The sequence below is a fragment of the Chiloscyllium punctatum genome, chromosome 7 (assembly GCF_047496795.1).
Source record: "Chiloscyllium punctatum isolate Juve2018m chromosome 7, sChiPun1.3, whole genome shotgun sequence".
Taxonomy (NCBI): Eukaryota; Metazoa; Chordata; class Chondrichthyes; order Orectolobiformes; family Hemiscylliidae; genus Chiloscyllium; species Chiloscyllium punctatum.
In genome coordinates this window covers 53,792,455-53,816,003 of record NC_092745.1, presented here as the reverse complement: position 1 = coordinate 53,816,003, position 23,549 = coordinate 53,792,455, and the positions used below count along the sequence as shown (strand labels likewise).

General features: G+C 45.0%; 1 protein-coding gene across 2 annotated transcripts in view; it reads left to right on the top strand.

The window, feature by feature from the left end:
• Positions 1–1,923: 1,923 nt before the first annotated feature.
• Positions 1,924–23,549, top strand: part of LOC140479648 (flavin-containing monooxygenase 5-like) — a 60,063-nt gene continuing 38,437 nt past the window's right edge. Inside the window, exons 1-2 of one of the 2 annotated variants that reach the window (XM_072573579.1) lie at positions 1,924–2,083; positions 22,826–22,963. In XM_072573579.1, the coding sequence (XP_072429680.1) occupies positions 22,832–22,963 (132 nt within the window). In that variant the 5' untranslated portion in view covers positions 1,924–2,083; positions 22,826–22,831. Of the gene's footprint in view, positions 2,084–10,290; positions 10,310–22,825; positions 22,964–23,549 lie in introns of those variants that run through there. The other variant, XM_072573578.1, reaches the window with a different exon arrangement.

The window sequence follows — 23,549 nt, the reverse complement described above, 5'->3', positions numbered from 1 at the left end:
ATGAGTGCAACTCCAACAACACTGAAGGAGGTTAATGAGCTTTGAGAAGGTTTGTAGCTCAGGTTGAGGCTCTGGATGTTGGTTTGCTCACCAACATTTTGTCACCATACTAGGTAACATCTTCAGCAAGGCTCCAGACGAAGCACTGCTGATGATTCCTGCTTTCTATTTATATGTTTGGGTTTCTTTGGGTTGGTGATGTCATTTCCTGTGGTGATGTCATTTCTGGTTCTTTTTCTCAGGGGATGGTAAATCGGGTCCAAGTCAATATGTTTGTTGATAGAGTTCCGGTTGGAATGCCATGCTTCTAGGAATTCTCGTGCGTGTCTCTGTTTGGCTTGTCCTAGGATGGATGTGTTGTCTCAGTCGAAGTGGTGTCCTTCCTCATCTGTACGTAAGGATACTAGTGAGAGAGGGTCATGTCGTTTTGTGGCTTGTTGATGTTCATGATTGCTCCACCCCAACATCCATAAACAAAGCTGCATCAGAACATTATTCTAACACTCTGCAGCACTGAGGAACTAAGCAGAGCAGAGGACAATCACCTGTACCGTGTATTCAAAAAGAATGGGTACCCAATGAACACAGTCTGCTGATTTCTCAGCAATAAACCCAAACAAGCAGACAAAATGTGTCCAGAAATGCTAGACATTCTCCCCTACATCAAAGACATTTCAGAAATGGCTGCCAGACTACTCAGACCCCTTGGCACCACGTTAGCCCACAAACCCACCAACACACTAAAACACCAGCTAATAAACTTGAAAGACCATATACAGACACCAAGCAAAACTAGTGTCATTTACAAAATACCATGCAAAGACTGTAACAAACACTACATTGGGCAAACAGGCAGAAAACTAGCCACCAGGATACATGAACATCAACTAGCCACAAAACGACATGACCCTCTCTCATAAACATACTTACATGCAGGTGAGGAAGAACACCCCTTTGACTGTGACAGAATACTATGTACAGTTCTGGTCGCCATATTACCAAAGGATGTGGACGCTTTGGAGAGGGTGCAAAGAAGGTTTGCGAGGATGTTGCCTGGTATGTAAGGTGCTAGCTATGAAGAGAGGTTGAGTAGGTTAGGATTGTTTTTATTAGAAAAAAAGGAGATTAAGGGGAAACCTGACTGAATTCTACAAAAACATGAAGGGTATAGACAGGGTAGATAGAAATAAGCTTTTTCCCAGGGTGAGGGATTCAATAACAAGAGGTCACGCTTTCAAGGTGAGAGGTGAAAAGTTTAAGGGGGATGTACGGAGCAAGTAATTTACACAGAGTGTGGTAGCTGCCTGGAACACTTTGCTAGCAGAGGTGGTAAAGGCAAGCACGGTAGATTCATTTAAGGTGCGTTTGCACAGATGCATGAATAGGTGGGGAGTAGAGGGATACAGATACTTAGGAATTGGGCGATAAGTTTAGACAGTAGATTTGGATTGGCTCAAGCTTGGAGGGCCAAAGGGCCTCTCCTGGGCTGTAAATGTTCTTTGTCCTTATTAAGACAATAACCTGGTGTTGTGTAATTTTTAACTTTGTCCGTCCCAGTCCAACACCAGCACCTCCACATCATAACAGTTCAAGAAGACAGGTCACTACCATCTTCTTAAGGGCTAAGTGGGGGAGGGCGATAAATGTTGGTCTAGCCAGCCATCATGAGCTAAAAAAAAGGACACTGAGATCTACATGTTTTTTTAAAATGGCGTGTTATGTCGTAAATTTGCATTTGTAATTTTGATTCACAAAAGTTACAAATGCAAAGAAAAAAACTGAAATAATCATTTTCATTCGGATCACCCAGACGGTGGAAAGATATACGTTATGAGAGTTTAGAATTCCGAGTGATGGGACAGGTCAGGGTCGAGAATGAGGGAGCACAAACGCTTTAAAAAAAATTGAACGTCATTGGCTTCGAACAGGGAGGAAGGAGGAGAGAGAGAGAGAGATTGCTTTATGCAAAGAATTCGCAGCGGTTTTCACTTTTCGCTTACTGTAGCAGCAACGTCACATTCCAGATTGTTTCGGATAGAAGGAGGAAGAGTAAGCGGCAGAGAAAAGGATCCAAACAAATAGAGTGAGTGAAATACGACCGGCGATGTAGAGGCTGATACACTATAATCGCCTGTTTGTTTTGATGCGTTTTTGTGAAACTTGTTGCTAACGTCAAGTTAATGTTCCTGCTGCAGTTCTCCCTGGTGAAGTTACAGTTCTTGTAGCCTTTGTTAGAATGACTCAGTTTGGAGTGCACTTCAGAAGAGCTTATAATACCTTTAATGTCTTTCTCTTTAAATTACATTGTTAAGTTAGACTTTGTGTGTGTGTGTTTTAAAGCGGACGCCTGAATCCAGTTTAAAAAAAAGGTACAAGTTCTGTGTTTGGTCCTGTCTGGTCTGACCGTGCGGAGCGAGTTTCCAGGTTGTCAGCTCGGAGGCGATACACTCTGGTACACTGCCGGACCCTGGTCCCAGCCCCGACCAGACCAGACTGGACTGGACTGGACTCTGCAGAGAAATGGAGAGCTGGTGCCAGGCTGGGAACTATGGAAACACATGTGTCCATGGGGAAAGGTTGAAAGCTGAGCAGAAAAATTGTATTTCCTCTCACATTGAAAATCTGATTGAATGCCCCGCCTCTCAGCCTAAACTGTAAACCAAGTGCCAACGATCAAATTTTCTGTACGCAACGTGTATTCCCTCGTCTTCAGCGCAATTATCTCAATTAAGCAGCTCCAGCAGCAAACTTTTGTTAGTTTTATAAAAGATCGTACAATTGCCGCAGTTGAAACGTGACATCTCTCGCTCACTAACTCTCGCAAAGGTGACAGGTGAAGATAAAACGCTGTCTCTCTCTCTCTGCTTTTGTGGCAGGACTGACGCTTCTGAAATGAGTTGATGCTTTAGTTGAGGTGAACATTTTGTGAAGCAAAGGCGCCCCAGAAAGCTGTGAGGCTTCTTGCGGCTGAATTTCTAGGAGGTTGGCTCTCAGCGTGAACTCGAATCTGAAACAGCTTGGGGTGCGCCCTTCTTCCATGGTACTATCTTGGGGGTGAGGGACTGTTCTTGCTGTTTCTGTCTCATCATGTGACCTGTTCCAAATCCGAACTCTTTTTACAAAGACTTGTGGTTGCTTTGATTAGACAGATTTTGTGGATTTCACACCTTGAAGATCTACCGCAATCTGTGCCTTTGTATTTGAAATATCCACTCAATTGATAATACATTTCTTAGTGAGTTCCAGGAAAGGAGATTGAGTTAAGATCTGCCTGGGACCTTCTTTCCGGACCAACATTGTATTCAACAATTTGAAATGCTAACCTCTACCCTTATTCTGGATTAGTGGTGGGGGAAGAGCACAGCAGTTCAGGCAGCATCCAAGTAGCTTCGAAATCGACGTTTCGGGCAAAAGCCCTTCATCAGGAATAAAGGCAGTGAGCCTGAAGGGTGGAGAGATAAGCTAGAGGAGGGTGGGGGTGGGGAGAGAATAGCATAGAGTACAATGGGTGAGTGGGGGAGGGGATGAAGGTGAGAGGTCAGGGAGGAGAGGGTGGAGTGGATAGGTGGAAAAGGAGATAGGCAGGTAGGACAAGTCAAGGGGACAGTAACTGAGCTGGAAGTTTAGAACTAGGGTGAGATGGGGGAAGGGGAAATGAGGAAACTGTTGAAGTTCACATTGATGCCCTGGGGTTGAAGTGTTCCGAGGCGGAAGATGAGGCGTTCTTCCTCCAGGCGTCTGGTGGTGAGGGAGCAGCGGTGAAGGAGGCCCAGGACCTCCATGTCCTTGGCAGAGTGGGAGGGGGAGTTGAAATGTTAGGCCACGGGGCGGTGTGGTTGATTGGTGCGGGTGTCCCGGAGATGTTCCCTAAAGCGCTCTGCTAGGAGGCGTCCAGTCTCCCCAATGTAGAGAAGACCGCATTGGGAGCAACGGATACACTAAATGATATTAGTGGATTTGCAAGTAAAACTTTGATGGATGTGGAAGACTCCTTTAGGGCCTTGGATAGAGGTGAGGGAGGAGGTGTGGGCGCAGGTTTTACAGTTCTTGTGGTGGCAGGGGAAAGTGCCAGGATTGGAGGGTGGGTTGTTTGGGGGCGTGGACCTGACCAGGTAGTCACGGAGGGAACGGTCTTTGCGGAAGGCGGAAAGGGGTGGGGAGGGAACTATATCCCTGGTGGTGGGGTCTGTTTGGAGGTGGCGGAAATGTCGGCGGATGATTTGGTTTATGCGAAGGTTGGTAGGGTAGAAGGTGAACACCTGGGGCGTTCTGTCCTTGTTACGGTTGGAGGGGTGGGGTCTGAGGGCGGAGGTGCGGGATGTGGACGAGATGCGTTGGAGGGCATCTTTAACCACATGGGAAGGGAAATTGCGGTCTCTAAAGAAGGAGGCCATCTGGTGTGTTCTGTGGTGGAACTGGTCCTCCTGGGAGCAGATCCGGCGGAGGCGGAGGAATTTGGAATACGGGATGGCATTTTTGCAAGAGGTAGGGTGGGAAGAGTTGTAATCCAGGTAGCTGTGGGAGTCGGTGGGTTTGTAAAAAAATGTCAGTGTCGAGTCGGTCATCATTAATGGAGATGGAGAGGTCCAGGAAGGGGAGGGAGGTGTCAGAGAGGGTCCAGGTAAATTTAAGGTCAGGGTGGAATATATTGGTGAAGTTGATGAATTGCTTAACCTCCTTGCGGGAGCACGAGGTGGCGCCAATGCAGTCATCAATGTAGCGGAGGAAGAGGTGGGGAGTGTCGCCGGTGTAATTACGGAAGATCAACTGCTCTACGTAGCCAACAAAGAGACAGGTATAGCTGGGGCCCATACGTGTGCCCATGGCTACCCCTTTGGTCTGGAGGAAGTGGGAGGATTCAAAGGAGAAATGGTTGAGGGTGAGGACCAGTTCGGCCAAATGCATGAGAGTGTCGGTGGAAGGGTACTGTTGGGGACGTCTGGAGAGGAAAAAACGGAGGGCTTGGAGGCCCTGGTCATGGCGGATGGAGGTGTAGAGGGATTGGATATCCATGGTGAAAATGAGGCGTTGGGGGCCAGGGAAACGGAAGTCTTGGAGGAGGTGGAGGGCGTGGGTGGTGTCTCGAACGTATGTGGGGAGTTCCTGGACTGGGGGGATAGGACAGTGTTGAGGTAGGTAGAAATGAGTTCAGTGGGGCAGGAGCATGCTGAGTCAATTGGTCGGCCAGGGTGGTCAGGCTTGTGGATCTTGGGAAGGAGGTAGAACCGGGCAGTGCGGGGTTCCCGGACTATGAGGTTGCAAGCTGTGGGTGGGAGATCTCCTGAGGTGATGAGGTTCTGTATGGTCTGGAAGATGATGGTTTGGTGATGGAGGGTGGGGTCATGGTCGAGGGGGCAGTAGGAAGAGATGTCCTCGAGTTGACGTTTGGCTTCAGCGGTGTAGAGGTCAGTGTGCCAGACTACCACTGCGCCCCCTTTATCCGCTGGCTTGATGGTGAGGTTGGGATTGGAGCAGAGGGATTGGAGGGCTGCGCGTTGTGAGGGTGAGAGGTTGCAGTGGGGGAGGGAGGTATACAGGTTGAGGCGGTTAATGTCCCGGCGGCAGTTGGAAATGAAGAGGTCGAGGGCAGGTAATAGGCCAGCGCGGGGTGTCCAGGTGGATGCAGTGTGTTGGAGGTGGGCGAAGGGGTCCCCGGAAGGTGGGCGGGAATCCTGATTGTGAAAGTAAGCTCGGAGGCGGAGGCGACGGAAGAATTGTTCTACGTAACGGCGTGTATTAAACGGCGTGATGGAGGGGGATGAAGGTGAGTCCTTTGCTGAGGACTGATCGTTCATCCTCAGTGAGGGGGAGGTCTGGGGGGGTGGTGAAAACCCGGCAGGGCTGGGAGCTGGGATCTGGTGTGGGTGTAGAGCTGGGAGTGGGGGAGAAGTTTGGGAGAAGATTTGTAGCTCGGGTGCTCGTTGTTGTGGTTCTGTTCGTCGAGCTGGGAATTTGTCTTGCAAACGTTTCATCCCCTGTCTAGGTGACATCCTCAGTGCTTGGGAGCCTCCTGTGAAGCGCTTCTGTGATGTTTCCTCCAGCATTTATAGTGGCCTGTCTCTGCCGCTTCCGGTTGTCAGTTCGAGCTGTCCGCTGTAGTGGCTGGTATATTGGGTCCAGGTCGACGTGTTTGTTGATAGAGTCTGTGGATGAGTGCCATGCCTCTAGGAATTCCCTAGCTGTTCTCTGTTTGGCTTGTCCTATAATGGTAGTGTTGTCCCAGTCGAATTCATGTTGCTTGTCGTCTGCGTGTGTGGCTACTAAGGATAGCTAGTCGTGTCGTTTCGTGGCTAGTTGGTGTTCATGGATACGGATCGTTAGCTGTCTTCCTGTTTGTCCTATGTAGAGGAAAACTTCTTCAAGGCAGGCATCCTTGCAAGAGGATTCGCAGCAGGGTTAAAATCAATGCGCCGGCACCTAACCTCTCTCCAGTCAGCTCTGCCTCAGCTGAGGGCCACACTCTCTCAGAATTGCAAAGTACCCACTCTGTACTACATCCTCAGGAGAATTCATGCTCTCAACAAACAGTATTTCAATTCCATCTCAAACATCAAAAACTGTAAGTACACCCACCTCCATAACCAGAGCTCCTCAAACATTCCAGAAGATTCCCCTGGCCTCGGAACCTATTCCACCATTGGCCATGCGGCTGATGCAGCTACCACCCCCACGCTGATTGATGATGTCACTTCCGCCACCCCTACTGCTATGGTCACCACCACTTCCGCCCCACCAGCGCCACTCAACTGCATTCTGCTGATATGCCCCCCACAGACGCCACTGTCACTATCCCCAACCCCCAGAACCCCAAGGGGAAAACTACCCCTGCTCATGACTCCACCCCCATTTCCCCCACCATCACACCCACTCCATTTACAGGTTCCGCCCCCACTCCCAGCTCTACACCCACACCAGATCCCAGCTCCCAGCCCTGCCGAGTTTTCAACACCCCCCAAGACCTCCCCCTCACTGAGGATGAACGATCAGTCCTCAGCAAAGGACTCACCTTCATCCCCTCCATCCACGCATCAATGAATTTAATACACGCCATGACGTCGAACAATTCTTCCGTCGCCTCCGCCTCCGAGCTTACTTTCACAATCAGGGTCGAGGTCCCCTTCACCCACCTCCAACACACTGCATCCACCTGGACACCCCGCGCTGGCCTATTACCTGCCCTCGACCTCTTCATTTCCAACTGCCGCCGGGACATTAACCGCCTCAACCTGTCTACCTCCCTCCCCCACTCCAACCTCTCACCCTCACAACGCGCAGCCCTCCAATCCCTCTGCTCCAATCCCAACCTCACCATCAAGCCAGTGGATAAAGGGGGCGCAGTGGTAGTCTGGCGCACTGACCTCTACACCACTGAAGCCAAACGTCAACTCGAGGACACCTCTTCCTACTGCCCCCTCGACCATGCCCCACCCCCCATCACCAAATCATCATCTCCCAGACCATACAGAACCTCATCACCTCAGGAGATCTCCCACCCACAGCTTGCAACCTCATAGTCCGGGAACCCCGCACTGCCCGGTTCTACCTCCTTCCCAAGATCCACAAGCCTGACCACCCTGGCTGACCCATTGTCTCAGCATGCTCCTGCCCCACTGAACTCATTTCTACCTGCCTCGACACTGTCCTATCCCCCCAGTCCAGGAACTCCCCACATACGTTCGAGACACCACCCACGCCCTCCACCTCCTCCAAGACTTCGTTTCCCTGGACCCCAACGCCTCATCTTCACCATGGATATCCAATCCCTCTACACCTCCATCCGCCATGACCAGGGCCTCCAAGCCCTCCGTTTTTTCCTCTCCAGACATCCCCAACAGTACCCTTCCACTGACACTCTCATGCATTTGGCCGAACTGGTCCTCACCCTCAACCATTTCTCCTTTGAATCCTCCCACTTCCTCCAGACCAAAGGGGTAGCCATGGGCACATGTATGGGCCCCGGTTATGCCTATCTCTTTGTTGGCTACATAGAGCAGTTGATCTTCCGTAATTACACCGGCACCACTCCCCACCTCTTCCTCCGCTACATTGATGAATGCATTGGCGCCACCTCGTGCTCCCGCGAGGAGGTTGAGCAATTCATCAATTTCACCAACACATTCCACCGTGACCTTAAATTTACCTGGACCATCTCTGACACCTCCCTCCCCTTCCTGGACCTCTCCATCTCCATTAATGATGACCGACTCGACACTGACATTTTTTACAAACCCACCGACTCCCACAGCTACCTGGATTACACCTCTTCCCACCCTACCTCTTGCAAAAATGCCATCCCGTATTCCAAATTCCTCCGCCTCCGCCGGATCTGCTCCCAGGAGGACCAGTTCCACCACAGAACACACCAGATGGCCTCCTTCTTTAGAGACCGCAATTTCCCTTCCCACATGGTTAAAGATGCCCTCCAACGCATCTCATCTACATCCCCCACCCCTCCAACCGTAACAAGGACAGAACGCCCCTGGTGCTCAACTTCCACCCTACCAACCTTCGCATAAACCAAATCATCCGCCGACATTTCCGCCACCTCCAAACAGACCCCACCACCAGGGATATAGTTCCCTCCCCACCCCTTTCCGCCTTCCGCAAAGACCGTTCCCTCCGTGACTACCTGGTCAGGTCCACACCCCCAAACAACCCACCCTCCAATCCTGGCACTTTCCCCTGCCACCGCAGGAACTGTAAAACCTGCACCCACACCTCCTCCCTCACCTCTATTCAAGGCCCTAAAGGAGCCTTCCACATCCATCAAAGTTTTACTTGCACATCCACTAATATCATTTAGTGTATCCGTTGCTCCCGATGGGGTCTCCTTTACATTGGGGAGACTGGGCGCCTCCTAGCAGAGCGCTTTAGGGAACATCTCCGGGACACCCGCACCAATCAACCACACCGCCCCGTGGCCTAACATTTCAACTCCCCCTCCCACTCTGCCGAGGACAGGGAGGTCCTGGGCCTCCTTCACCACCGCTCCCTCACCACCAGACGCCTGGAGGAAGAACGCCTCATCTTCCGCCTCGGAACACTTCAACCCCAGGGCATCAATGTGGACTTCAACAGTTTCCTCATTTCCCCTTCCCCCACCTCACCCTAGTTCTAAACTTCCAGCTCAGCACTGTCTCCTTGACTTGTCCGGACTTGTCCGACCTGCCTATCTTCTTTTCCACCTATCCACTCCACCCTCTCCTCCCTGACCTATCACCTTCATCCCCTCCCCCACTCACCCATTGTACTCTATGCTACTCTCTCCCCACCCCCACCCTCCTCTAGCTTATCTCTCCACCCTTCAGGCTCACTGCCTTTATTCCTGATGAAGGGCTTTTGCCCGAAACGTCGATTTCGAAGCTACTTGGATGCTGCCTGAACTGCTGTGCTCTTCCAGCACCACTAATCCAGAATCTGGTTTCCAGCATCTGCAGTCATTGTTTTTAACCTCTACCCTTACTCTGCTTCCTTTGTCTTTGTTTTATCTAGTTTTTTGTCTCTTATTTCCTTTTTGTTCGCTTTAACTTGCCAGCTATGGATGACACTTCCTCCAGACATATTTATTTCTTCATTTGTCCTCTTACCACTCTGTTTGGCCTTGCATCTCAACTCACTGAGATCACCGACTTACCCTTTTGTTCTTTTTCTGACTCTCTATCCTTGCACTTTCTTAAAATATTCCTAATGTTGTCTGGAATGATATTTCTCGTTTTCTATCTCTGCAGGGGGATATTTTGCTTTTGCCTAACTTCCACCCGCTGCTGATGAAAGGTCATGGAGCCGAAATGTTGGCTTTTTATTTCTGTCTGATGCTGCTATCAGACCCTATGAGTTTTTCCTGCATTTCCTCCCTTTGTTTCACAGTCACAATTGTTTGCTTCTATATACTAAAGTGTATCGTTTAAAGCTACTCAGGCCAGGATCTGAGCACTAGTTAATATTGCTGAATTGATGTCTTTTTGCTGTAAGTGTGACCATGGAGTTTGCACATTCTCTCCGTGTCTGCGTCGGTTTCCTCCCACAGTCCAAAAATGTGCAGAGTAGATGAATTGGCCAGGCTAAATTGCCCATAGTGTTAGGTGAAGGAGTAAATGGAGGGGAAGGGGTTTGGGTGGGTTGCTCTTCGGAGGATTGGTGTGGACTTGTTGGACCGAAGGGCCTGTTTCCACACTGTAAGTAATCTGATCTCTAATCTGATGTGCTTCAATGCTAATGAGGTACTTGTGAAGTGTAATTGCTGTTGTAATGTTGGGAAGACTGGAAGGACATTTTCTGGATGACAAACAACAGTCAGAACAATGACCAGGTAATTTATTTTACTGCTGATTGCTGGCATTGTCTCTGCAAATGCATTTTGCGATTTCAAATTTTTATATTTATTTATTTTCCCTTTGCATTTTAGCTCCCCAGGTCTCTTTGTTTCTGCACCTGGCCTTAAAATTAACATTAACCTACTTGTCTTCATTCCTCCTTCCAAACTGTATCAGTGCACACTCCCCTGCCTTATATTCCATCTGTCTGTTTCAGCAGTTAATGTATTCCTGAAGTCTGTTACTATCTTGTTTATTATATTTCGAACCTCACATTGCTCACCACTGCAAGCTATTAAAAACTGATACAAATTCTACTCTTCTCTTTGAATTCTGTGTAAATTCAGGCTGGATGAAAATCTGGTTACATATCACAAAATCCTCCTTGACTCATTTTTCATGTAATATAGTTATAAGAGAAGAAAATGCATCTTGACTCGTCTGTATTTACGTAGTATTTGAAGCGATAAATGGCAGTATTTGCTCACCTTACAGTTCGATTCATTGTGGCTCCAGTCTCCTGTTCAGTCACTAAGTGGCTAAGTTGCAAGTCACAATCAACATAAAAATGACAAGCCGAATGCTTTGGACTTTGTTCAACAAATTTACTTAAGAGATAAGTGATTTTATGTTAGCAGTCAGCAAATGTACCCTTATTGCACAATTGTTGCCCAGACACGAAAATGGCTTTCATCGGTCATTTTTAAAAAGATCCTTCTGTCTATGTGGGAGTTGCTGACTTGGCAGATTAACTGCATTGTAATTACATTGAAAATGTAGTGGAACAGGATTTTTAAGTCAAACTCCAGGCATTCTCAATATTCTTTCAATTTTGAAGGAAAATAACAAAAAGAAGTCTGGCTGGAAAAGAATGTGAAGGCCTTATATTTATTTTCTTGTGGACAGGGTGAGGATTCTCTGCCATAGAAAACATCGATTAATGTTTGGATTAATGGTTAGAATAATTTTGGAAAATAACTTATTTTTTATTCCAGCACCAATTGCTCAATTTCTTGAAAACTGCTCTCTTTCTTTCAGAAATGAATTTTCTTACAATTTAAGTTATTTTGAAAATCATTTTGGAATGTAAGAATAGGCATGGGTTATTTGTGCCTGTCTGACTACATTTAGTACAATCATGATGGATTTAGAAGTTGTAATCTGCCCTGACTGACAACAACCAAATGGAGAATTTTTGTCTGCGATATTACTAATCTAAGTTATTTTCTTGTTCAAATATAAAAATTTGAAATTGAATGGTGAATCACAAAATGCATTTGCAGAGACAATGCCAGCAAACAGCAGTAAAATAAATTACCTGGTCATTGTTCTGACTGTTATTTGTCATCCAGAAAATGTCCTTCTAGTCTTCCCAACATTACAACAGCAGTTACACTTCACAAGGTGCTAAGACCAAACTTATACATAGACAATGCCCAAGTTTTCAACATACTTCAATCATGGAACACATAACACAAGTTGCCTCGATGAGTAAAAGTGGTGCAGTTTTGGGGCAATTGGAAAACTGTTTGGAGAAAAATATTACAAGACTATGAGGAAAAAGCAGAGCATTGTGCTGGTGGTTGATATATATATTCATTATTCAAGTAGTACTAGCTACAGCAGGACTTCCCAAAATGCGGATCAGGACTCCAAGGTGTCAGGACCACAATGGTCACCAAGCAGCTCTTTCCCACTTCCTTTCATTCTCTCAGATGAAATTCCTTCTATACCTTCACAACTCACTGAATCTTCCCTGGACTGCTTCCAATGCCTTAGACTAGAGTAACAAAACTCTTCATGGTATTCCAGTTGTGATCTAACTAGTGCCTTGCATAATGTTTGCAGGACTTCCCTTTTTTGTACTGCATTCCCTTTGAAATAAAAGCCAGGGCTCACAACTTCAGTCAGAAAATGTGGAGCAAGGGGGTCAAGTAGCAAAATGGCTAGCAAATTGGCAACAAAACAGAACTGGATTGAAGGGTATGTATTCAGACTGACAAAAGGTGGGAAATCCTTCACTCCCACTGGGCCAAAATCTTGGAAGATCCCTTCCCAATGCCATTGAATGAATAATTATAATAATCAGGCTCCCTAACTATTGGTGTTAGGATCACAGTATTTCACTGCTTACAGTAGTAATTGGAGATTTTATGAATGACAGCAGATTGTGGGCATGGTCGATAACGCGGAAGGCTGCAACAAAACACGAGACATTTTCTCTGCAGAGTGTGTGAGGAATTGACCAATTAATTTTAATACAGATAATTGAGAGGCAGTGACTTTTGATGGGAAGAAAACAGAGGTTGTGTTCTTCTTGTACCTCCATCTTCTTGAGAGTTAGTTTCCAAAGAAATGTAAGTTACGGGTACACAAATCACTAGAAGAAGTTAATAAGACCATTTTTTTAAAAAAAGTGCAGCTCATTCCTAGACTGACAAACTGAAAAAAAACCCAGAAATTACATTATCTGGAATAGACCAAAAAACTAAATTACTGTGCACAATTCTGATCTCCAAGTTATAGAAAAGACATAGACATACTGGAGAGAGTACAAGAACAATTTACAAGGCTGATGCCACCAATTATATCAGTCAGAGAATACTAAATAGATAAATTCTCATTTTGCAAGAAAGTAGATGTTGGAGAAGGTGGGAGTGTCCTGATGAAGGTCTTATATTTATGAAAGGACAACTGTTTTAAGGGAAAGCAAAATCAACAGATGAGACACTAAGAGAATGCTATACTGATGGAGTTAGCTGAAGAGGAATGGGATGACCCTGAAGTGAAGCATAAACATAGACCAGTTCAGCTAAATGGTTTGCTCACATGCTGTAATTTCTCAAGTGACGCTTTGGAAAAGAAGAATTTACATTTCAAAACAATCTTGGACTCGCCAAATCTTAACATCGTCCAGCTTCAGAGTAATTGGAGATGAACATAGGAAAATCCATACCAGTTAACGAAGAAGTTCTGTTGTTATATCTCTGGGGTCTATCACCGTATTATTAGGCATAGCGCAATAAGGGATACCTTCAACAGTACAAAAATTAGGTGCTCAAACCAATTAAAAGAGTTACTGGCACCCTCAACCCTCGAGCTGAATGAAGCCACATTAATAATGAGTACTGAAAGGCAAAGTTTCTAACTTGGAAGAAATTATTCAAACATGCATTGCAATCAACAGCAACGTTTTATCAGAAATGGGTGCAGGATCCAGTGCTGATAAAACTCTTTTAAGTAACTCCAGTACCACTATGCCACATAGTACTTAATTATGGCCTTATCAGTTGTCATACATATGCAGCATTACACCTCAACTCTATGCCCCTATTAAACTTTGTATTTACTACATACATTCCCCCGATAAAAAGGATATTGTTGGCAATCAAAATGTACTGTTTGAATGACCTTGGATCACATGGGGGCAAGGGGTATTCCAGAAGGGTGAGGAAACCGGTTCAATGGAACAATAAGGTTTTGTATTGAAATAACTCTATGAAGGCCAGTATACCATCACCAAGTCACCCTTTACTTACACATGCACGGTATATGACACCGACCCCGCTAGCTCAGAGCTGGCTTCTTGAGTGAGCAGAACCCCTGACACTCCTGTTTATTTTTTTCTATTTAAAGGATGTCTGTCACTCCTTTTTTTATTACCCCCACACTACTGCAACACTCCTGTTTTTTTAGGATGCTTGACATTCCTGCTTTTTATTTTCTTTTTTTTTTGTTTTTACCCCCACACTACCGCCCAACTGCGATAGTGCTTATTTTCCCCCCAGCACCCATGGTGTGTGTGTGTGCAGGTGTGAGACACAGTGAGAGACACAAGGTGCACGAATCTTTATTCAATTTCCACCCCCAGGAAGATAGGAAACACCCGAGTGGCCAGTGACAAGCTCTGCCCTTCACATCAAAGGGCAATGCTGTGTGATCAAAACAGTGAAGGGGAGGCAGGGATCAAATCAACACTCCTGTTTATCTCTGTCAGCCAGGGCCCCCTGATTGGACAAGGTTAATGGTCACAATCAGGAAACTCATATTCTATGAGATCTACCTGGCTGACTTTGTTCCAATTACTACATATATCAGGTGGGCTTTAAGCATCAATATTTTGTGGAAAGCAATCCAGGGTCAATATTATACATACAGTTGATGCATGTGTTGTCACTTAGAAGGGACATGCAATTAATGGCTGTCTTAGAAATATGGTGGAGTAGCTTGGATTTTAATTTCACTCAGAATTAACACTGTGCTCATGCATGAGTTGAAGCAACTCGTAAGAAGTGAGGAAAGGGCATTAGTTTATATTACTATCCTACATGGGAATTTGGTGAACAGCAAATCCAGAGGCCTGGGGTATAACAGGCTGGATTAAATGGCATGGTGCTGAGGAGGAATGATAGTCTGAGATACATTGCTTTGCTGCAGATTAAGTTTAATGATAAAGGACACTGAAGTTCCAGAGGACAGAGCTCTGCTGTGGAGGGACACTTAATGACTCTGAGGGATGTACTCTAGAATATGGAAATCTGCTCTAAAAAGAGTTTGATGTCCAGCTAAAATGAGGTGACTGTCCTCCACCGCCACTTGCATTCCTAGGATGAATCATATGGAACCCTGTTCTTGTGATTGTTTTCTTTCTTGCCTTGTATCCTCTCTGTTTCTCCTCTCCTCTGACCCAGTAGATGCCTTACACTTTTGATTGCTATCACATAACATGGGGAGTGGGCTGCAGAACGGCGACTGCTTTTTGATGCAAGCTGTTGGTATCTTCAAAATGTGGCCTGATGGAATATAAACGCTAGTATCTCAAGATTCTCAGCAGCAAACATATTTGAACAGTGCAGCTGGTGGTATTTGTACAGCACAGCTGGTGCTACTGGTAATGTATTATTATAGGAGCTCTGAAATATTGCCTTGTGTATGTCTTGTGGAAAGGAACAATTGTTGCTTTGGTGCCAGTGCCTAATGCTGTCTCGTTTCAGTGCTGTTTGTCTTGCTTGGTTCGCCCCTCACTGGGAGGAATCACATTGTGCTGCTCACCTCATATGTTGTAGACTTCTATGCCATTCCTCGTAAGAGAGAAGGAGCAGCCATCACCCTGATCCCACTTTAATTTATTATAATGTTAACTAAATGCTGCACAATCGGTAGTCAACTGGTACATAAGTAATAGCCGCCTTGATGTACTATTGCAGAAATTACTGTCTATTAAACAAATGCACCCTGAGACAATATTCTCACTAGTCATTAGTCATATTATAATATTATAAAGTAAGAAAACATCCAAAGGCACTCCATAGGAGAATATCAAGCTAAATTTGACACCAAGTTATGTAAAGAATTGTTTTGGCAAATGATCAAATGCTTGATCAAATAGTAGGCTTAAAAGTGTGTGTTATCAGAAAAAATATGAAGGAGTAAGATTGGGCAGATTTATGGAGGGGATTCCAAAGAATAGCACATAGGCAAGTGAAGATGAAATAACTCCACTGAGGCTGATATCCTATCACCAAACCACCCCTTATTTACACGTGCATAGTATATGACCCAGATCCATTGAGCACAGAGCTGGTTCTGAGAGTGAGCAGAACCTCTGACACTCCTGGTTATATCAGTCAGTCAGGGCTCCCTGATTGAACCAGATTCACAGCCCCAGTCAGGGAGCACATATTCTATGACGTCCACCTGGCTGACTTCATTCCAATCACTACAGAAGGCACAACCAACTATAAGTGGCACAATAAGAATATTGGATGCTGAAGAGGTCAGAATCACAGATACCTCGGAGCTGGAATGACTACAGAGATAAGAAAAGGTGAGACAATGGATGGATTTAGAAACAAGGAGGAGAATCTTAAAATTGAGGTACTTGTTCACTGTGAGGCAGTGTAATTCAGAAAACAAAAGGTGGGAGAATGGTTGAAAAGGACTTGGTGTGAATAAAGACATGGACAACAGCGCTTTGAATGAACTCAAGTTTGCAGAGGGTAGAATGTGGGAGGCTGGCCAGAGGTGAGATGGAATTGTTAAGTCTAGAAATAATAAAGATGGATGAGTGAAAGCTGGGTTGAGGCAAGAATAGTGTTTGGTAATGCTATGGAGATGGAAATGGGCAGTCTTAGTGATGGCATGGTAAGGTCCAGCTCAGTTTGTATCCATGTGACATTGACTCTTGTCCAAGTCTGGAAAGCTGTGCAGGGAAATGCATGGTTAAGGAGAAACACAAGGAAAGTGAATGGAATTGAGGTCTTTTAAGGCAGCGGTAGCAGGAGAGAGTGAGCCAGCTGTTGAAGATGGCAGGCACTAGCACAGTATGCCTGTCTGCTCCAGGCCAACTGCATTCTTTATTTTTCTTTCTGTCCCCTTCTCATCTTCTTTTACTTAACCTCTGGAGTCCTGGAGGAAGAAGCAGCAGTGGCGAAAGCATTGTCTTGCGGTGGCTGAGGGCCCAGAACCATGTCGGCTGGAAGTCCGGCACAGGGAAGCGGCTGTGGGCCTGAGCCCAACGTGGTTAGAGTGAGCCTGAAATGCTGGTGGGAGAGGGCCCAGGCATCTTTGGCGCTGAGAACAAGAAGCCCGAGGTTTCTCGGAGAGTGGGCCAAGAGGCAGAGACTGAGCCCTTGCAAGGGGACCACTTAAGAAAGATGGTTGAACCTTTACCTTTATTCCCTTTATTGTTCTACTTGATTTTAGGAAGCTCTGCAATATTAACTTTTAACTTTATTTATTTATTTTTCTACTTACACTCAGAACAATGATAACATTTTACTTTCAACTTTGTTTCTGTATGTTACTACTTGTACTTTAAGTTTGTACCAAAGTACCCATGTGCCTAAGATGGCGCCGTGTATGGCAACGGTGTATGCTTTTCACAGTACTCCTGTACTTGAGTACGTGTGACAATAAAGCTTCAATCAAATCAAGGTGGTGGGGAACTCTTCTTGGGGTTATGTATGACAACAAAATTGCAAAAAGCATAGTTAAGTCTCAGTCAGTTACCAGGCAGAGAGATGGAATTGATAGCTAGAAAACTGACGTGGTAGAATAACCAAAGACAACAACTTTAGTGTCATCTCAATATTTAATTGGAGGCATTTTCTTCTGAATATGGTCTGACTACTACAAGTCGGAAGAGTCAAAACTCATGGTGGATGAGGTAGAACTGGGTGTCATCAATACAGATGTGAAAATGAACACCTTTTATTTCTTTGACGCCACCAAGGGACAAGGAAACTAGGAAGAGACCCAGGTTGGATCCTTGGAAGACATCAGAGCAATTCAGAATGGAGTGGAAAGAGAGGTCATTAGCTTTACACTGGGCTACAGTCAGGTAGATCAGAATGTAACCCAGTAAGTGAATGTCACAAATCAAATTGTCGAAGGTTGCAGACAAATTGAAAAGAATGCAATAATTTTGGCATAGTCACGTAACGTGATTTGTGGAAGATAAGACACATTCGAGTGCTTTGGTAGTGGCTGAAGCCAAATTAGAGAGACCCAAGCATAGTGTCCTAGGAAATATGGCCACGCATTTGGAAGGTGATAGTATGTTCAAATTCTTTGGAGAGGGACAGGAGGTTGAAGATGGGGGAAGCAGTTTGCAAGGATGGTGCATTAAAGATATTCTTAAGGAAGAGTATTGATGGCAGCAAATTTAAAGACAAGAGCAGCAACACTTGAAGAGAGTATACCTTAAACAATATTAGATGAAAATAATGTCAATTCAGAGTCTTGTGGTGCAGTGGTAGTTTCTTATCTCTGGGCTATAAGATCCAGATTAAAGTCCAACATGCCCTGAAGACATATTCAATCATGTACAAGCAGGTTATGGAGCCATAGAGTCATAGAGATGTACTGCACATAAACAGACCCTTTGGTCCAACTCGTCCATGCTGGTCAGATATCCTAACCTAATCTAGCCCCATTTGCCAGCACTTGGCCCATATCCCTCTAAACCCTTCCTATACATATCGCCATCCAGATGCCTTTTAAATGTTGCAATTGTACCAGCCTCCTCCACTTCCTCTGGCAGCTCATTCCATACACACATCTGCGTGAAAAAGTTGCCCCTTAGGTCTGTTTATATCTTTCCCCTCTCACCCTAAACCTATGCCCTCTAGTTCTGGACTCCCCCACCCCAGGGAAAAGACTTTGTCTATTTGTCCTATCCATGCCCCTCATGATTTTATAAGCCTCGATAAGGTCACACCACAAACTCCAATGTTCCAGGGAAAACAGCCCCAGACTATTTAGCTTCTCCCAAGAGCTCAAATCCTCCAACCCTGGCAACATCCTTGTGAATCTTTTCTGAACCCTTTCAAGTTTTACAACATCCTTCCCATAGAAAGGAGACTAGGGGGTGGGTGGGAGTGTTAAATTATGATAAATATCTGAATGTCTTGATGTTTGAACCCAAAAGTCAATCTATTGGTCTCTTGAAACTTTTGGCATTGTGCACTGGCATTGCCATCCCAGAGAAAGTACTGGACGCCTCACTGCACTTTTACCTGTTCTCAATTAAACTTGTGTACATTTCCTGTTGGCCCACTGAATGACAGTGAACACCCTCAAGTGTTTTCAGTTCAGGGGAAGTGCAGACATAGTTTTGTTCAAAGCGTTGTGATGACATGTGAAAGGGATGGTTGAAGGATAGAAAGAAGATCAAAAATAGATTAATGTCACTTTGTTTGTGTAGTCCTACTCATGATGTGGCCTGGGACTCAATATTGATTCCTTTTCTGTTATCTGTTTGGAACAATATAAACTTTTTGATAGCAGTAAACAAGTGCAGAATGTGGACGGTTTAAGTATAAGAATCTTGTGCTTTGAATAACAATTAACAAAACTCATGGCATCAGAACGTTTTATCAGTTTCATTAAATGAATAGCAAAATCAAAAGTACAGAAACAATGCAGTTGCCCATCCTGGGACCAGTAATAATAAGATGGCTTTGAAATTGCATTCAACTCTATTCTAGCTATCTGTCCGCTATCGTTAAAAAAAAACACCAAAGACCTGCGGATGCCAGAAATCTGAAACAGAGACAGAAATTGCTGGAGGAACCCATCCGCTCTGGCAGCATCTATGAAGAGAAAGCATTTTGGATCCAGTAAACTTCCTCAGAACTGATTGTAGCTGGGAAAGTAGAGTCATACAGCAGGGAAACAGACCCTTCAGTCCAACCAGTCCATGCCGATCATAATCACAAACTAAACTAGTCCCACCTGAAAATGTTTGTATATATGCTAAACATTGGGTGGTGGAGTGGGAGAAGGGAGTGAACAATAGGTGGAGATGGAGCCCAGCGAGAAAGAGCGGCAGTTGGGATGACAAAGGAATGGGAAAGGGTGGGTGAAAGAAATGTTTGTAATGCAGACCATGAGTGAGTAAAAATGGGTTGGCTGTGCTGAAAGCAGCCCATGTGATGACAAGTCCTGGATTGTGGGGGTTGGTAAAGGATATGGGAGAAGGTGCTCAGGCCCAAAAAATGTTGAAATCGATGTTGAGCCCTGAAGGCTGCTGGTCTCCAGTGGAAAACGAGATGCTGTCCTTCCAGCTTACACGAAGCCTCCTGGAGCACTTCAGCAGGCATGAGACAGAGATGTGGACCAGGGAACACAGTGGGTGACAGGCAGTGGGAAGCTCGGAGTACTTTTTGAGAACAGAACAGAGGTGTTCTGCAAAGCGGTTCCCCAGTCTACATTTTGTCTCTCTAGTGTAGAGGAGAACACATGGCAAGCTGGTGTCTATCGTTCTATGTAAGTTCTGTTCAGCTCTGCTTGCATACAATATGGACTTGACTTTCCACTTGATTGTACTTGGTTTTTCAGTGCAGTTCCCCCAATATTGGCATAACTTGGGTTCCAATTTTTTATGTGCATGTAGCATTTGGCACACCTCTGGTTTCCATGACTTTTTGCACTAACTATCTTCTGAACTCCAGACCATCACACCAAGCTGTGTAAGTCCTGATGTGCCCGCCTAGGCAATTGCCTGGGACATTTGAACTTCTGACAGGCAATTGCTCTTCTTCCCAGTCCCCTCTGAGTTACAGTCACTGAGGTAGGACAGTTTCAATGTAGTTACCCAAGGAATGTAGGAGAGGAAAAAAACCCAGCCTAACTCCTGGTTAACTACACAACTGATCCCTCCCCATCCACTCCTATTGACTCCCTGCTACTCCACAGATCCAAGCTATACCTCCTTCCTCCCACACACACCCCAATCTCAGCACTTAACTGTCCTCCCCTGACCAGTTCCCTCAACCACCTGCCAGACCAGTTGACCATTCCCCCAGCAACTTGGCTACTTCCATCCACCCCTCACCCACTTTCCAACTCACCCATCCTATTCCCACCTTCCTTGCTACCCATCCCATTCAGTATTTCACCCTTTCCCCCACTTACTAACATTTGCTCTGGCCTTTTAAGCTTTGCCATTGTTTAGAGGGTGCTGCTCTGGTGTATCCTGTCTCCCCATGACACCACTCCATGACTGGTGTACAAGGACTCCCAGGAACTTTGGTACATCAACATCTTCTTACTGAGCAACTTCACTCTTCTCCAGGTTTTACCCTAAGAGAGCTCTCTGAGGGATAGTTGCACTCCTTATTTTTGGAGAAGACTTGGAAGGTCCCAGAAGAAATGCAGCATCTTGTTGAATTGGGGTTGGGAGATATTTGAGTGACTTGGCTATAAGTTGATGATTGCCACTCTGCTGAAGATCTGGGTCATTGTGTCAAATGCAAGCCCTGCCTAAAATGTATTGTTTCATGGCAGAACTTGTCTTTAGCCATATTTAAATGAGTTTGAGAGAATCTAGGGACAAAATATTGATTTCAAGATTGCTACAATTTTTAGCACAGTTTGCAATGGAATTGCTGATTTCAGTCAATGAAGACTCTACCCACTCTAGTTTTATATTACTTGGAGATACCTCACTAAATCTGGTTCTGTTCAAAGCATTACAATACCATATAACTCAATATCTTACATAATTAACATTATAAACATGGAAAATAGGATCAGGTTTATGCCATTCAGCCCATTGAATCCCCTCCACCATTCAGCATTATGAAGGCTGATCCTCTATCTAAACACCATCCTCCTGCTCTCATTCCACATTTCTTGATACTTCTAGCCTCTAGAAATCTAATTCATTCTTAAACATATTCAGTGACTTGATCTTCACAGCTTTCTGTGGTAAAGAACTCCACAGGGTTCATCACCATCCTAGTGATTTCTCAGTATCTCAGCCAAAATGGCCCACTGTATATTCTGAGATGGTGACGCCTCGTTCTGGACAATGACAGCCAGGGAAAACATCATCCCTGAGTCCAATCTGCCATGTCCTCTCAGGATTGTATATGTTTCCAAAAAAACCCCTCCCATTCTTCTAAAGTCCAGTGAATGCAAGCCCAATCGCCCCATTCTCTCCTCACATGACAAACCTGCATGCTAGGAATCAATCCAGTGGACCTTTGCTGTACTGCTCTGTGGTAAGTGCACATCAGACTCCAGTTGTGATCTCCCCAAAGCCCTGTACAATTGCAATAAGATTTTCTTGCCATTGTATTCAAATTCTCTTGCGGTGAAGGCCAACATATCATTTTCCTACCTAACTGCCTGTTTGTCCTGCTTGATTTTTCTCAGTGACTGGTGTCCAAGGACTCCCAGGACCTTTTTATATGCCAATATTTTTTTTACTGAGCAACTTCACACTTCTCCACATTTTACTGCATTTGCTGTGCATTTGGCCACTCACCCAACATGTCTAAATTGCCCTGATCTCTATTTTCTCCACATAACTCGTTACCCCACCTAATTTCATCAAACCTTGAAATTGTTTATTTGATTCCCTCATAAAAGTTGTTGATATATATTGTGAAAAGCTGGGGCCCAAGCACTTACCCCTGTGGAAACTTAGCTGGCATTGTCTTCCATGAATGTAAGAAACATATTACTGAGGTTCTAGTGTGTGTTCGGCATCACTAAACAATTGTATTCTTCCTGAGAAATGTTCATAATAATGTGGTCTATTACATGCATAATTTCAGTCTCGCACAGGAGGAGTATACATCATATTGTCATCTTGGTACGATTACACACTGCAATTAACATTTGATAAAAATCTTAAGAATGAACCAGATGTAACCCATCAATGCCCACCCCGGCTGTGCCTTCTTGAACTACAGTTGTTAACCCCTGATTGCCTTCCGATCTAATAATATGGTTAGCCTGTGATTTCCATGTGAAAAAGTTGATGTATTTGTAGAACATAATGGCGACAAGTATCGAAATATAAGAAGAGGAGGAATGTTACAGAAGGTAGGGAGAGGAGACCAGGGAATGACAGAATATCAAAATATTCCATAGGCAGACCAGCATGGACACAATAAGTTGAATGGCCTTCTCAGCTGCAACGATAACTAGTTTATTTTGGTGTCTCGATGTATTTTTACCCAATGAAATATTTAACTAGTGGCTGTTTGCTTTGGTAGGTGAAAATGACAAAGCGAGTTGCCATTATTGGGGCTGGTTCGAGTGGCCTAACCTGTATAAAGTGCTGCCTGGATGAAGACTTGGAGCCTGTCTGCTTTGAGAGGAGCAATGGTATTGGAGGGCTTTGGAACTTTCAGGTATGCTCCGGGGGTTTCATTTAGTATGATTGAAAGTCGCAAGGTTCCAACTTCATTCCTTTCTGTTCTTGCCATTCAATTCAAAGTGGCAGTGATCCCAAATAAAAAGATAATTGCACTTATATGTACTCAGTTTTAAACTCCATGCACTTGACCTACCATGATGCTTAATTTGTCTGAAACGGGAGTAAAGTGTTGGACTTTGTTGCACTGTCCCTTGTATATTGCAAGGATATAAATCATGGTTAGATACTGATCCAAATCTAAAAGTAATTTATACAAGTGGATCCTTTCTTACCCTATCAGGCCTTGGCACAGCTTACTAGGTAACTCCAATTGTTGTTGATCAAGGTTTAAATAGTCCTTAATGGTGATTAAGATTTCTTCAGCTCAACTTGTGCACTTATCACTGTGCAATCAAGATTTTAGTATGAAATAGTGGTCATTTGCAAAATCTGTGTCAACAGAGATCTCTTATCACATATTCAGCGACTGCACAATACACGTCCTTAGTCTCATCACAGACATGGAGTAGTATACTCTTAGCCATCGAATATTCCATTAGTACCAACCTCACCATCTCAGA